The sequence below is a fragment of the Diadema setosum genome, chromosome 10 (assembly GCF_964275005.1).
Source record: "Diadema setosum chromosome 10, eeDiaSeto1, whole genome shotgun sequence".
In the NCBI taxonomy this organism is placed as follows: domain Eukaryota; kingdom Metazoa; phylum Echinodermata; class Echinoidea; order Diadematoida; family Diadematidae; genus Diadema; species Diadema setosum.
The window spans coordinates 5,870,892-5,888,288 of record NC_092694.1 but is presented as its reverse complement, the minus strand read 5'-3'; the positions used below and the strand labels follow the sequence as shown (position 1 = coordinate 5,888,288).

The following is a 17,397-nucleotide window of genomic DNA, read 5'->3' as shown; positions in this document are numbered from 1 at the left end:
ATCAGAACTGATGTTTATAGATAGATCAGTTGTATCATGAAATATTCCACCATAAATTTCGCAATAAAGCCTTGAATATAAGGATATATCACTATTTTTCTCAATAAACATTTACTGTAGACAATTATGGTAGACGGTTTATCCTAGAAACAATATCATTCCAACCTGTGTTCCCTTTTTGTATATTTAACAATACTTAACATACATTATGCTGATTAACATTTTTGTTTTTTTTACATTGGTTGTTTTCATCCCTAACTCACATTTTAGAACTATTTTGAAGCACTAAAAGCTGGATGTTTGTTTCATCTGTAAAATAATGGTTAAAATGTCTTTAAACTTAAAAAACGCAGTGAGACCACGATCCTTTACAAAGAAGAAGTAAGGAATAATGATTATTTTCCATTTCCAATTATATGACAATCTATAATCAGCCCACACCAATCTACACTAAACAGAGTGCAAAATAGAATCAATGATAATGTTGATCAGTTTAAAGTCAAGGAAACTTTTTAAATCCACTCCAAAAATAAAACAATACAAACTTATAAGAGAGAGAGAGAGAGACTTTAATTGCCTTCCAGCAATCACTGTCATGCTCTTTATCTCCTCTCCAGGATATTTAATTTCTTTCTTGTCACGTCTCATTAACTATCAATCTTTAATCATTATAAATAATTATTTTTGTATGTCTGTATATTTGTTACATCATACCTTTATTAAATTTCCAATTGGTGACAGTGGAGTTCTTGGTCTCTTGGACCCAGACCTATAACGATCACGTGCAAAAATTCGCGAAACATTAAATTGTGCTTTCTTCTTGAGATTCTCAAAAAGTTGTAAAACGTGCCTGCAAGATATTTTTTTTTGTTCTATTTTTTCCTTAATGGTGACTTTACTTTTTCTTCTTTCACTTTATCTTATGAGGATCTTGTGCAAGATTGATTATTATTTTGTGACGTGGTTACTCGAGACAGTAAATTAGAACGTGTCGTGATGTGCCGAGCGGTTGGCGAGACAAACCCTTCAATTAAAGGACAAGTCCACCTTCGTAAACGTGTGAATTAAGAGAATGTAGCAATATTGATACAACACATCAGTGGAAGTTTGAGGGAAATTGGACAATCCTTTTAAATGTTATGAATTTTTGAAGTTTCAGTGTCGCCATCGCTGGATGAGAAGAGTAGTACAGCTTGTGACGTCACATGTGTAAAATGATTCAAACAAAATATAAAGAAAGTTAAACATATTTTAACTTTCAGTTTTCTTGCGTAATAAAAAAGAGCGCTTGAATTGTCTCTTTCAAAAGGTAGGGAGAATGATATTACTCTTAACATACTACAACAACGAATCGAGGGAATATGTATTTTTTATCCAAAAAGTGAAATTTTGTGAAATTGCTTTCATTTTTCCCTCATTATCGTTCAACGCATGTGACATCGCCATATTGTAGTAGTCTTCTTATCCAGCAGCGACTGCGCAGGAACTTTAAAGATTTATACCTTTTGAACGAATCGTCCGATTTTCCTCAAACTTTCACTAAATGTGTTCTACTAATATTACTTCATTCACTGAATTCACATGACATTATTTGCAGGCAAACTTGTCCTTTACGATGGAGGGGAGGCGGGGATGTAATCTGTCAAGATCCCTGCAGTGGTTTTCCTGTCAGCTTTTTAGTGGGATCCTGGATTTCCATTCCCATCCTTGATTAAATTGTACTATATGCATATGTATAAAACAAAGTACAATCATGTTTTCTTCATTTGTTACTCATTTTCGCATGTACCTTATAAATTCACGTTTTTGCATTTATTACAAATATGCTCTGCTTATACATTATAATTTCTCTGTTTATTCGATGGAAATGTAAATAAATTTGAACCTTGAGCTTTGAACTTTGAACTTTGACAGGTTCAGTGGAGAAGAGCCAACAAGGCCTTCTTGAAGTCTCCGGACACCTCCTTCTCCAGGTGTTCCTTGAGGTCCCGACCATACTTTGCTTGGTACCTATGCCGAATATCAGCCAAGTCAACCTACAGGAACAAATTTCAGTCATTTTTTTTCAATTAAATGTAAAATCAAGGCGCTGTAAAACACACAAACACAAACACACGAACACATAAATAAACCTAAATATGCTTATGCACATACTATTTCCTGTGGGTGTTTTGCTTTGGCAGTCTTTTCGTGAAAACCGAAAAAAAGGTTGTAAACCATCATATCAAGTCAAGTACCAGTAATACACTAGATTTCTGCTCTCAGCATAATACTTCCTTTTTTTTTTTGCTTCTCGATGCCGAATTTTTGATACTTCTTAACATAAAAGAATTGCAACAAAGGGAACCGACACATCCAATGTTCATGTGAGTAATCATTAAATTTTTTATTTTTTTTTTAACTAGAAGATTGACAAATAATTTCATCGTTGTTGAATTCATATCTTTATTCTTGCATATCTAGGATTCATTTTTTTTTATATTAAGGATAGACGGGGTGCTTTGATGATGCATACATTTATATTTGCTATGCGCTCCGCGAGTTGCTGATTATTGCGTTTCTTTTACACTAAACTTGTACAATGTTAGGGTCAATCGGATTATTCCTTCACGTGAGTAAGAATTGAATCAGTGCTCCTTCACAGATATCTGTCTTTAATACAATTCCCACCTCGCTCCACCCTACTACAGCCCTGCTAAGTTAATGACAGCTGCGCCCCGTTTCCTAAAACTTGTCATCAGTGACAACTGCCACATTTCTATGACAAATTTGCTCTCAGCCAATCAGATGCAAGGATTTCAGTAGCTTGTCACATCTATGACAACTTGTCACTGATGACAAGTTTTATGAAACGGGCCCCTGGAGTCAAGCAAAATATCAAAACTTTAAGGCTATCCTCGGCTTGTTAGTTATTGTAGGGCCTACTAAGCAATTGCTATAGGGGGTATCTCACCGGGCTTGAAACTAGTTCGCGACTACGAGTTCCCAACTTCAGATTTTTCTAGTTGCAGAGACGTCTCCGCGACGTCTCCCAGACGTCTCCTGAAAATTACAGAGTCTCCGAGGAGTCGCAAGAAATTTAAACATGTTCGATTTTTCGCGAGGTCTCCGCGACGGCTCCGAGACGTCTCCATCAGTTGCGGAGACGTCGCGGACACTAATTATATCCACGACTGCTAGCTGAGACGTCTCCGCGATGTCTCTACGATGTCTCCGAGACGTCTCCGAGACGTCGCCTAGACCTGCTGGAGACCACAAAAATTGGCGCTGTTTGACCTACTACAGAAACCACGTGAACCATCTGGTGCTGACATCATGCCTAGATCAAGTCAGGTGATCCTGCAACGGCTCCATCATATTTGAATTTTTTTGACACCTGCCATAACTCGTCTCATAGACGTCTCCTTGGTGAGACCGCAAGCCATTTTTATGTTGGAGACGTCTCCGCGACTGCTGCGACTGATAAGTTGGAGACGTCGCCGAGACGTCTCCGTTGGTGAGATACAGCCTTATGGGAGGGATGGGCCCTTTTACCAAAACACGTACTGTCTGGTATAAGGGCCCTATCCTTTACAGAAGGTGTATGTACATGAAGTAACTTCATTACACTGCGCAATCTAGTTCTGACTATTAGACAGACTAGTTAAATTTCATGCAGTCAAACTCACATTTCATGATCGACTTGGCATTGCTGTAAGATCAATTTCTGCTTTCATTCATCTTCTTGAAACAATGCTTCAAGATATGGCATGATTATGTTATACATTTTTAAGACAGTAAACGTGACGTGCAGATGTCATGCACGTATTGAGATTCTGTTCTCATGATATGTAAATCACTGCATATCAAGAGAGCTTACGGCCCGTTATTTGCTGAAGTGAAAGATATCCTTTCCTCTGTCGTATAGATCCAAGCCCTGCAAATACCTTTTGGTCAATTCTGTACAGTATAGCAATATCAGCTGAAGTGGTTAAAACTTTGATGGTATAATCGGTGAAGTATGACATCCCTCAGGTAATGTAGGGGCGCCTATCTGACACCACGTGGACATACACAATCATTTTCACTGTGAGAAATGAACAATAGTAATTGTATGACATATAGCTATATCTTGGCAGGCTTATAACTCGATCTCCATCTTCATCCTATAGCAAGCTGTTTCTACTTGAAAGATATAGCAATTTAAGCTTTAAATAATGTATATTCATACAGACAAGACACGCGCCGAATGTTCAGTTCTTTCCAGATTTATGGCTAATATCGAGAATTTCTGTCGTGTTTTATCTATCTATCTTTTTTTTTTCGTTAATTGGATCGGTGTCATCATCCAAAGGCGAACACAATCATGACAACATTGGTAGATATACTAGTAGGTAAAATGTATATTATCTTATTCTACAAAAGAGTGTAAGCGCGCGCCTCGGGCCCAGACAAGATAAAGTACAAATAGAAAAAAAAAATCCAACAAAATAATGGTTCTATTCATTATTATAAACGAGCATATTGCTTTTTTTCCTTTGCTGGTCAATCCGACAAACCACGATAAGCTAATGGAAGGCAAACCTCATACCCCGAAGCGCATTGCATATGTCATATCAAGAATGCGTTATTCTGATATTCCAGGGGGAAAAAAAGTTACATGGTATAATAATTTTGTGGCATTGGCAATCGCATGGCGGTATTTTGCGTAATAAGATAGTAACAAACTAGCACTTTTACGAAGGTAAGCGGGAAAAAGTTATGAAATTGGCAAGATTCGCTAGTTGGGAAGTGGATAGGGTATGGCAGACCGATGGCGGGCCGACTGTTTCATTGAGCTATCTATGAAACAATTTTTGTCGTCTCAGGTGATTAAGGTGTCAATACGTCATTTATCATCATCTGACTTTGCAGTACGTGTTTAGTTAAATTGACCCGACGTAATTGTGATTACTGTTCAGAGAAGATCTTGCCTTAAAACTGCTGCATCAAGAGGATCGGGGATGGGGGGGGGGGGAGGGGAGGGGGTACAGTTCATCATCAACTGGACACCTTGGAAGACCAGCTTAGTGTAGCTGAATATGGGCTATCCAGCCATCTTCTCAGATGGAAATGAACAAACAACAACTGTATCATACATTCTCCCCTATATACTTGTACATTATAGGCGGACGTGCTGCTTCAACATCTGGATTGCTCAGTGTTGCTAGTTAGTATGGGGACGGACGAATATAACATAACCATAAAACTATGGAACAATCTCCCCATCAGCATCCGACAAGCCGATACACTAGATTCATTTAAGTCACTCCTCAAAACATATCTCTTTAGGCAGTGTTATAATGTGTTTGTAGTAGTAGTAGTAGTAATAGTAGTAGTAGTAGTAGTAGAAGTAGTAGTAGTAGTAGTAGTAGTAGTAGTAGTAGTACTAGAGTAGTAGTAGCGTAGTAGTAGTAGTATTTGTAATTGTCGTATTATTATGATTGTTTACTGTAGATTATGTGGATGTCCTTATTCATTGTTTTCTTCTTCACTTGTTCTCTATCTTTGTTTTTCCCCAGCGCTTAGAAATATGATATAAAGCGCTTTATAAATGTTATGTATTATTATTATTATCATTATTATAAAATCCTATAACTATTGAAATAATCGCGTCGTCTGTGAAGACCATTTCGAAGCAGAAAGCTTTAAGGAAGACATGTGAGCAAAGATGATGAATTACAAGACGAAGAAAAAGGTCCTCAAGCCAGACGCCATACCTACAACTTTCGTTCATCGGTCATGCACAGTATGATAACTTACTTTGGTTCATAAATTTATCATATTACATACGAGTGAAATAAACAAATGAAATAAAACTGTCCTGTCGAAATTGACAAACTTTCGTATGCGAGCGTGAGTAAAGTGAGGTAAGTTCAGTGTGCAATGGTTGTGAGGCTGCTACGTCACGCACGACAGGTTGTAAGTAAATGAGCAATGCATTGTCGCCATATGGCTAGAACTAGGCCGGGTCTTGTGGAATTAAAAAAAAAAGAAAGAAATGATTAAAAACACTTCTGTGGCGCGTTTTGTAAGATTAAAATAACATTTCAATGTGTGCTATTATTTTGATACTTTCCCCTCGAAAGGCTGATAAATCGTCCGATCCTTCCCTTCAACTATGAGGAGAACAAAATTCATTTTGACATTATGAGACTACCATTCCAAGTACACAATGACGAATCCAAAGTTCACATTAGCACACATCCGTTTGTCATAATGTACTCGGGATGCTCGAGCATCCTGATTTAACCCTTTGTGGGCCATGTTTATTTCCTGTCCATAGACATGTCAGTGTGTGAAATTTGTGCACATTAGATTGCCTTATTGGCACAGAAACGGTTAGCAGCGCCTGAGTTTGGTCTGCACTATTACTGCAGACATCTTTCGATATTTGAGTTCAGTACAGAAATCCCCGTGAGTACACGCCAAGATTATCTATCGGAATACACATTCACGGGTAAGTGAAGTGAAAAACTAACATCATATTGCAGTTTGTAATTATGGCATGATTCGTCTAAGTTTCTGTTCAGATTGACTCCTATATCGAGTTTCGTCTGTGTATAGAGATTTTCTTATATCTCGAAACCACTATTGACTTAATTTCTGGCGTACATGTATATACGTGCATACTTGTCATCTTTTTGAGTTATTTCGAGAGCTTTTTCAGCCACTTTTCAATTGCCAGTAATACTATTACTTCGAAAGGTCTCTTCTACCTTAGCAGTGGATATATGATTATATTTTTTTTTTTGGATAATATAAGATAATGTTAAGTCGTGTCTCCTCCCCCACTCTCTCTCTCTCTCTCTCTCTCTCCCTTTTCTCTTTTGTTCTTTTCTTCCTTGATTCCTTTAGCCCTGCGTAAATTTACTGCTGTTTAGAGAACTACAGCTGGGAAAATATTGCAGATATATCATTATACATGATTGCCGGAATATTATGTTTGCCACAAAACATTGTTGAGGGAAGTATATCTTGACAATGTCCATTCAAAATTCATTTGTCGCAGTTTAGTGGAAAGTGATAATCATGTGTAAGGTATGAAAAGATCATGGTCGAAACGGAGACCCTACAACGAAAGTCGACTTCACAACTCAAGCAGATGCCATGTCCCTGTCTGTCGCAGATCTTGTTTGAAACAATATTTTGTCAGTCTGAATTAAAAACTATAATCACATCACATAGCTAATTGATGTCAATACCTGCTAAGAAATCTCTCAAAGTGAGATTTGAGAGTAAAAGTCAAGTTTGTGCTTGGAAATGTAAGTTTTCCCTTATGTTATGAATTATGAATTCCAGGAGATGGCTTCATTGGAACAGGCTGTGACGAAAAGTCTCCAATGTCCACTGTGTATCGATCTCCTGAAATCGCCGAAACTTCTGTCATGCGGTCACACTTTCTGCAAGGACTGTCTCTATCTCCTTCAAGCTTCAGGCGGGAATCCCAATCATATTTCCTGTCCACTCTGCCGCCAGAACACGGAGGTGAAAGATGGGAATGTATCGAACCTTAAGACTAACCTTCAGGTCCAGTCTTTGGTAGACGAGATGGCAGGAGCAATTCAGCCATGCACGATATGTGATTCGACGGATCGCCCCAACGCGAAGACCTACTGCCTAAATTGCAGGGCGTACATGTGTGATGGATGTCAAGTAAAGCACGGTAAGTGGCCTTCACACACTGGCCATCAGGTAGTCACCGTTGAAGACATCAAACAGGGGAGGGCCCACATCAAGAAGAAGGTTTTATGTCCTAGTCATGACCAGGACGAAGAGGAGCAGTACTGTTCGGATGTCTGCCTTGATTGTCTGAAGATCATGTGTATGAGGTGTCGAATGCTGGATCACCAGCCGAAGGATCACAAAGTCTTGAGCAATGCCCAGTACAGCAAACAGAGATTACAAGAAATGAATGGACTAAATGAACAAAGTAAAATTTGTAAAGATGATTTAGAAACTTTCATCAAGAATGTGAGTCAGAAGAGAACAAACGCCATCGCAAATATCGAAGAGAAAAAGAAAGAAATCAATAAGACTTACGACGAATATGTGAGGAAACTGACGATGAGGAAGGAGAAACTGATTCGACAACTTGAGCAACAGAAGACGCAGGCAGAACAAAAATTCAAAGATATATTGGATGATATTAAGACGCAGATTGCAAGAATCAAAGGTTCCTCGGAATTGGCAAACAAGAGTTTAAAGGCGCCGCTAGAGGGCGGCACATTTGTGATGCACCAGACACTTTTCGACGAATTGAAATGTGCGATTGGGAAAGATAAACCAGATCTAAGTGACGCCAGTTCGCTCGAAGCACATGTAAAATGCATTCAATTTCAGTCAAACACATTAACCAATGAGCTCAATCTCGGTAAACTTCAGAGGGTGGAGTGGAGAAAGGTCGTGGAGAAAGAGCTTCATAAGAAGGGTCATATGAACACAATGATCTTAACACCGACAGGTCAGATAGCCGTAGGATTTGGCAACGGTGGGGTTTATTACTACTCCCGCAACGGTGAGCTGTCACCGACAAGTGATCATGAGTACATAGGCATTCGAACCATGGGGTATCTCTCAGATGGTCGGTGCATCATTGTCGACACGTCAAACAACATATCACTTTTTGCAGTTAACGGTGAAAAGTGTGACGTAGAATTTGACACTTTGACATACAGTGAGGGCGGATATTGCGAAGTTTCGGTAGACGGTGAAGATCGCATTTATGTCAGCTACTGGAAAGTTAAGCTGATCAAAGTTTTCATGAAGTCAGGTGGGAAGGCAGTGCACAATATACCCTGCAAAGACGGCAAACCTACACATCACTACCCGTTGAAATCAAACAACGAGCTTGTCATGAAAACCTATGCAAACTCCGTGAAAGTAATCGACGAGTCCGGCGCAGTGAAGAGTACTGTCATGAAGGATGGTGACATCTACCACGCCTATCCAGCAGTTTGCAGCGATGACTCAATCTTGATAGCCTGGGTTAACAAGAAAGAAAATCTCCTTAGCATCGATCATTACACAACTGACCTGAAGTACAAGGAAACACTCTTTGACGGTCAGCGCATTGACATCCCTGAACGTGAATGGTTCTACCTGCAGCAATTCAAAACGACGGGGGACATTGCATTCTGCACTGCCGACAAACTGTACATCTTTCAGAAATCAATAATGGAAGTGTGAGATACAATACATTTGTCACTTTGACGATGGTTTTGAATAAGGAACACACACACACACACACACACACACACATACACACACATATACACACAATCCTATCTTAAATTGTAGGTGTAGTGGTATGGGATGGTAAGGTGATGATGAATGTGTAGTGATAAATTTTGAATATATTTGGAAAGAACAGTCCCATGAAAGAAGGTGATTCAACAGTCAGTGGATGTAAAATAGGATATAACAGTGTAGAGTAATGTGGTTGTAGGCTATAGAGGGATGCCTATAAGACATTTGATGCTTAGAAAAGTCAATATACACTTACTGATTTAGAATGATATTCACGGCTTGTTAGCGCATATTGACAACCTAGCCACTCTTCGCTCCTCTTCTGGCAGACCCCTCAGTTCATCTTCCTCTATACATTTATTACTTAATGGCCCACGTACGAGAACCCATTAACGGCCGTTAACGATCGCCCTGTCACTGACCAGGCACGCTAACCTGGAAACATTAAACTGCACATTACTTGAATATGAGACCATTTTGAAGCAAATAATTTTCACACAACAATAGAGATAATATGTACTCTCAAATGAATCCCACAAGGTTTGGAACAATCATCCCCCAGCATTCCCACTGATTCCCACTGATCAGTTACTAGCCATTCCCTTTAATTAAAACTCGCCTGTTTATTCAGTTGTATTTTTTTTTCTGGACCGCACACACTTAGTTATTAATTATTGTATCGTACTGTACCACATGCACTTTTTTTTTTCTTTTTCTTCTTCCTTTGTGACTGTTGTTTTGGTTTTGCATTGTTCTAATGTTATTTTGTTTTCTAGTCTTTTTGTGCACTTATAAACATCAGTATAAAGCGCCATATATATATATATATGCAATCATTATTGTTGTTGTTATTATTATTATTATTGCTGTTATTATTATTATTATTATCATCATCATTATTATTATTATTATTATTATTACTATTATTATTATTATTATTATTATCATTATCATTATTATTATTATTATTATCAATATCATTATTTATTATTATTGTTATTATTATTATTATTATTATTATTATTATTATTATCATTATCATTATTATTATAATTATTAACAACAACTGCACTGCATCTTAACGCTAACTCATTGGATTTGATCCGCAACAAGGAACCACATTTATATCAATTTCTCTTTAATACTACTTTGTATTTTTACATTGCAGTCGCGGTGCATTACTGTTAGTGTCCCATCTAAAGTAAGATTTTTAATGCATCTTTTCATGGTTACTTGAACTGTCTTTATCTCTAATCTTTCCCTGCTGCTTTACAAGAATAAAGTCAACAGTGAAATGCAAACCCTGAGATAACTCGTTGTCTTGGTCAGTGGATCAGGGAGACAGAATTCTCCAGTCTTAATCATGCTATCTCCCTGGTTGCACCAATTTACCAACATGCTACTGGAGGCTGCATCAAACAGTCACATTATACAGATCTTACAGGAGCTTGGCAGTTTGGTGACTTGTAGAGTTTCTTTTAGGTAAATCCAGCTCCATCATTAGGTTGTTAAGGTTGTTTTAGATTTAAATCATTCTTTATAACCGGCGTAATGCTCCAGTGTAAGCACACTAAGTGTGTGTATTCATTTGGTCAAGTCTCCTTTTCTGCTCATGTGATCAATTCATTGAAATAATCAGTAGGTGTAGTACATGTAATAGGCTGAGACTGTATCAAATTAATGTCTATCAACAGGAGCGGATCGAGGAATTCCATAAAGGGGAGGCGTCTTTACAAAATTAATGGGGGGGGGGGAGGGGGGCGCGCGCCCGGTGCGCCCCCTCTGGATCCGCCACTGTATCAATGTCGAGCACAACAGCGCTGATTGTTATAATGCACATATATTTGAGTCATATCGAATTAAATTGTGATGAAAATGCATGTCGATTACATCAAGTGCCTGGGCTGAGAAGACTAGTCAAAAGCATCTGTCTCATGCAGACTTAGTCTTGATGTCAGCCGTAGTTTCATGCGTTGCAATCCACTGTAACCAACCACATCACACTCAAAAGCCTTTTAAAACAAGAGATTTCCAAAGAAACAAAAAGCAATACTACTCTGCTGTTTTAAAGGTGAATCGTAACTTAAGGTCCTTCTATATACCAGCTACATGGTGATAGAAGATTTGTGCTTGACCAAGATAAGTGAACTTCGTTATTTTTTTTACAGGTGTAAATATTAAAAACAACAACAACAACAACAACAACAACAACAACAACAACAACAACAACAACAACAAAATGAGCCGAATTGTCATTGATTCCTATTTCTTGTATCTTTGTTTATTTTCCATAAGACGGGGTAGATACTCGTACGCATCCAACGTGTAAAAATTGATAAAAAACTTACATGAGTTTAATTTCCTATAGAATACAGACGTCAACTAGAGAAAAAAATAATTAGACAGATGCAAACCATGGAAATACATTGGACTTCCCCATGTGAAAGGAACTAATGTTAATACATTACATACAACCAATTTATGCAGATGTACATCGTTATGTTCTGTATTTAAGTGTTGCGCGATAGAAAGCCAGAGAATGGAGTTCAAAATTAAAACGTTCATACTTTACTCACTTTGCTTCTCCTGTGTGTGCTACCTTTACTTTTATTCCTCTGACGTCACAGCAGGGTAAGCACTGATCGCATTACATTCATTCTTGCATTTTTCTCCCTATGTAATTCATGAAGTCCCATGAATTACTGGATAAGATATTGCTTACACTCCAATTTGTGAATGATTTCACATAAAAATACAACGAGAATAGGTGTATACATTCAAAATGTCATATCAGTTACCCTGCATCACATCCATATTAAATGAACAAAACCGTTTAATGCCTTATTAACCCCTAACATTATATAGATGATGACTGGCGGAGGAGGGAACATACCGAATGTTTCACCCGAAGGGTTTGAAATGCTATTGAGGGAGGGCAGTCCCGAGACGAAGTCGAGGGACTTATAGCCTTCCGAAATAGCATTTCAAACCCTGAGGGTGGAGCGTTTGGTAATGTTTCCGATGATAAAAGTCATCATCTGTTATATTACGTGGGTTAGTCAAATACCATCAACTGTTTATCCTATTGATTGCGTGAAAAATATGATCGTTCAATCATTTGGTATCGTTTGTCATATGTTACGTGAAAATGTTTTCACATGGGAGAAGATTACAAAAATGTTCTGCCCATGGCGAACATAACCAATGCGCTTCCATCACGTGAATGTGTTTAGCCAATCACTAACCGGTTTAATAAACATATTGTGACATCGCCATATTGTTATGTACGGGACCCACAGGTTTCTGCAGTCGGAGAGATAAACCAAAGAGGTTGGTTAAAAGTATTGTTTACCAATGGGAACAGTGATTAAGAATGTTAGAGTTATCAGAACTGATGTTTATAGATAGGTCAGTTGTATCATAAAATATTCCACCATAGATTTCGCAATAAAGCCTTGAATATAAGGATATATCACTATTTTTCTCAATAAACATTTACTGTAGACAATTATGGTAGACGGTTTATCCTAGAAACAATATCATTCCAACCTGTGTTCCCTTTTTGTATATTTAACAATACTTGACATACATTATGCTGATTAACATTTTTGATTTTTTACATTGGTTGTTTTCATCCCTAACTCACATTTTAGAACTATTTTGAAGCACTAAAAGCTGGATGTTTGTTTCATCTGTAAAATAATGGTTAACAATGTCTTTAAACTTCCAAACCACAGTGAGACCACGATCCTTTACAAAGAAGAAGTAAGGAATAATGATTATTTTCCATTTCCACTTATATGACAATCTATAATCAGCCCACACCAAACTACACTAAACAGAGTGCAAAAGAGAATTAATGATAATGTTGGTCATTTTAAAAAACTTTTTTTAAATCCACTCCAAAAATAAAACAATACAAACTTATAAGAGAGAGAGAGATTTTAATTGCCTTCCAGCAATCACTGTAATGCTCTTTATCTCCTCTCCTGGATATTTAATTACTTTCTTTCTTGTCACGTCTCATAAACTATCAATTTTTAATCATTATTAATGATTATTTTTTTTGTATGTCTGATGTCTGTATATTTGTTACATCATAAGTTTATCAAATTTCCAATTGGTGACAGTGCAGTTCCTGGTCTCTTGGACCCAGGCCTATAACGATCACGTGCAAAAATTCGCGAAACATTAAATTGTGCTTTCTTCCTGAGATTCTCAAAAGTTGTAAAACGTGCCTTCAAGATATTTTTTCCTTAATGGTGACTTTGCCTTTTCTTCTTTCACTTTATCTTATGAGGATCTTGTGCCAGATTGATTATTATTTTGTGAGGTGGTTACTCGAGACAGTAAATTAGAACGTGTCGTGATGTGCCGAGCGGTTGGCGAGACAAACCCTTCAATTAAATGACAAGTTCACCTTCATATACATGTGAATTGAGAAAATGTAGCAATATTAATAGAACACATCAGTGGACAGGTAGTTTGAGGGAAATCGGACAATCCTTTAAAAAGTTATGGATTTTTGAAGTTTCAGTGTCGCCATCACAGCTTGCGATGTCACATGTATAATATGATTTAAACAAAATATAAAGAAAATTAAACATATTTTCATTTTCACTTTTCCTGCAGAATAAAAGAGAGCACTTTCCTTGCCTCTTTCAAAAGGTAGGGAGAATGATATTACTCTTAATATGCTACAGTGAGGAATCGAGGGAATGTGTATGTTTAATAAAAAAGTGAAATCTTGTGAAATTGTCTTCATTTTTCCCTCATTATCGTTCAACGCATGTGACATCGCCATATTGTAGTAGTACTCTTCTTATCCAGCAGTGACTGCGCAGGAACTTTACAGATTTATACCTTATGAACGACTCGTCCGATTTTCCTCAAACTTTCACTAAACGTGTTCTACTAATATTGCTGCATTCACTCAATTCACATGTATTTGCAGGTAAACCTGTCCTTTAAGATCCAAGGGAGGCGGGGATGTTATTTGTCAAGACCCCTGCATTGGTTTTCCTGTCAGCTTTTAAGTGGGACCCTCCATTTCCATTCCCATCTTTAATTGAATTGTACTATAATCAATTATGCATATGTATATAAGTATTTTAGAAATTCCCGTTTTTGCACTTATTACAAATATGTTCTAATTATACATTATAATTTCTCTGTTTATGCAATGGAAATGAAAATAAATTTGAACCTTGAGCTTTGAACTTTGACAGGTTCAGTGGAGAAGAGCCAACAAAGCCTTCTTGAAGTCTCCGGACACCTCCTTCTCCAGGTCTTCCTTGAGGTCCCGTCCATACTTTGCTTGGTACCCATGCCGAATATCAGCCAAGTCAACCTAAAGAAAACAAATTTAACCATTTATTTTCTAAATTTAAGGCGCAGTAAAACACGCAAACACACGCATACATAAATAAACGTAAACATGCTTATACCGATATTATATCCTGTTGATGTCTTTGCTTTGGTAACCTGTTCGTGAAAACCGGCAAAAAGGTTGTGAACCATCATCTCAAGTCAAGTACCAGCAATACACTAGATTTCTGCTGTCAATATATACTTTTTTTTTGCCTTTCATATTATGACGCCGAATTTCTGATATTTGTTAACATAAAAGATTAAAGCAAAGGGAAACGACACATCTGATGTTCACATGTTCAATTATTTAGATAATTGAAGATAAATCCATCACTGCTAATTTTATATTTCCGTTTCCTGTATGCCTGCAATATCCATTATCATCTCATGGGATGCGTAAGGCTGTTGTCTTTGTTTTTGTCATTATTTTCCTTCATTTGCTCTGATGGTGCATACATGCCGAATACGTAGTCCTGAATTAAGTTATCAGCTCCACGAGTTGCTAATAGACTGCTTGTAATATTAATGCTTGGGTTATATGGATTGTTCCTTCACGGGTGAGACTGATTGGATTATTGCTCCTTTGCAGAGGTCTGTCTTAAATTAAATACGATGCCCACCTCGCTCCATCCTTCTACAGCCCACGCTGCCATCCACCTGAAAACTTACTTCACATCTCATGACGAAGATTCGGACAAGACAACTTTCGTCCGTCCCGGCTCCTTCCATGGCCTTGTGCAACTTGTGTACGTAGTACTTCACTGGGTCGTCGATGAATTTAACTGTAAGATAATATAAAGTTTTGGTATTACCTCAAAAGTTTCCCTGAATTTCCTTGTCTTAGTTTGTGTTTTAGGTTAAAGTACCTTTCATATAACTAACACTGTGAGACTTACTCGCCCCAAAGTGCTCTCATGTCTTAGTAATCATGCAATAATGGTTTCGTACCAGAGGCGCCGCCGTACGGCGGCGGCGAGGTAGTACACGTATTGTGCGAAACCATTATTGCATGATAACTGCGACCAGCAGCGTGCAGCCCCATACGCATACTGTGTAGCTAACTGCGACCAGCAGCCCCATACGCATAGCTAAATGGGGCTTCGCATTGTAGCTTTCAGGATCATGACAGATTTAGTATCGCGGGTAAATATCAACTTAAAATCCAAAAATTTCTTCAATTTGAAGACTTACCAGTTAAGTTGAAGTATTGAAAACAGGCTTTGGGCAACGTTTGGTTTTGCCAATAGTCCCTTTCTGTTCGAATTGATGACTGAATGTGACTCGGTCGAGAGGACCTTGGGAGAGCTACACTGAATTGACGGCCAGCGCATGAGCACACAAACATCTTATCCGTTCATGGATTTGAAATATGTTCGCATGTGATGTGTGCGTATGCGCTGGCCGTAGTAATCAGTGTATGTAGCTCTCCCAAGGTCCTCTCGACAGAGTCACATTCAGTCATCAATTCGAACAGAAAGGGACTATTGGCAGAACCAAACGTTGTCCGAAGCCGGTTTTCAAGACTTCAACTTAATTGGTAAGTCTTCAAATTGAAGAATTTTGTGGATTTTAAGTTGATATTTACCCGCGATACTAAATCTGTCATGATCCTGAATGCTACAATGCGAAGCCCCATTACGCTATGCGTATGGGGCTGCTGGTCGCAGTTGATTGCATGATTACTAAGAAATGAGAGCACTTTGGGGCGAGTAAGTCTCACAGTGTTAGTTATATGATAGTTTGAAACACGGAAATTCAGGGAAACTTTTGAGGTACCAAAACTTTTTATTATCTTTAACATCCGAGAAAAAAAAAGAAAAAAAAAAGAAGAAACAAACCAAACACGTTTTAATTGTATAATCCTGGAAATTTGAACTCAGCCCCTCTGCTACAATGTTACACAACTTAATTGGGCATATGATAAATGGTCAGTTAAGAATGCATGATGTAAATTCACTGTGGCATCATTACATTACATCTTATTATAAAATGGGTTCAAGAATGTAGCCAATTGGAAGCGCTGAAATGAGTCACGTGTGCTTGCATCAATTTCTCACTAACATGCTCGGCCTGACGTCACAATATTTACACTAGCAGTGCGCACTCAATCAGTTGTTACAAGTGCGTCGCGCGCTTATACGCGCTGTCAATCCTGTAAACAACTTCTAGTTCGGGCTGCCGGCCGGCCTTTCTTGTGTGCATAACATGTGTGGCGTACGTATACTCTTATACGTACAGTACTTAAATGTGCGGGATTTCCGAGTGCGACGTGCGTAAATGTTTGGGACGAACATCGCCGAGTGCTACATGTAGCTGACTGGTATTGACCCACAAAGGTACGTAAACAATGCTGTTAATTTTCGACCAATTTTATAAAACAAATGATGCACAGGATTATTTCGTGGCGTTAGTGGAGATGCAGGTCACTCTCGGGTATAGTGCAACATGCACTCAGCTTCGCCTCGTGCATGTTTCACAATTGTAAATACCCTCGAGTGCAGCGCTACGTCTCCACTAACGCACTCTATCCTGTGCATCATTTGTATATTATTAAACATTTCGTCTATTAGCCATTTGTCAAGCGAAAGCACACTGAAGACAAACAATGGAGTTGCTTCAACGGGTTTATATATGTGGCTGTTCTAAAAAATGACTTATTTGCTTACATCATATCTGAAAGACATTTCGCAGTGGCAACTTGCTTGCAGCTTCTTGAGTGTAAGTCCCCATTCTCTTGAATACTGTATACTTGCGTACAAC

The 17,397-nt window shown here is 38.1% G+C and overlaps 2 protein-coding genes across 2 annotated transcripts in view; one reads left to right on the top strand and one right to left on the bottom strand.

Annotated features, from left to right (window-relative positions):
• Nucleotides 1-7,323: 7,323 nt before the first annotated feature.
• On the top strand, nt 7,324-9,207 carry LOC140233659 (uncharacterized). The gene has a single exon (XM_072313760.1). It carries the CDS (start codon nt 7,324-7,326, stop codon nt 9,205-9,207), a length of 1,884 nt encoding a protein of 627 aa, XP_072169861.1.
• A 2,319-nt stretch (nt 9,208-11,526) lies between these two features.
• Nucleotides 11,527-17,397, bottom strand: part of LOC140234439 (annexin A6-like) — a 64,557-nt gene continuing 58,686 nt past the window's right edge. Inside the window, exons 24-26 of the mRNA XM_072314485.1 lie at nt 15,307-15,419; nt 14,474-14,617; nt 11,527-12,570 (exon numbers count right to left, since the gene is read on the bottom strand). Coding sequence (XP_072170586.1) covers nt 14,498-14,617; nt 15,307-15,419 — 233 coding nt within the window. The 3' untranslated portion in view covers nt 11,527-12,570; nt 14,474-14,497. The remainder of the gene's footprint in view (nt 12,571-14,473; nt 14,618-15,306; nt 15,420-17,397) is intronic.

Coding starts and splice junctions, on each gene's coding strand:
- LOC140233659 (XM_072313760.1), top strand. CDS start 7,324: ATGGCTTCATTGGAACAGGCTGTGACGAAAAGTCTCCAATGTCCACTG.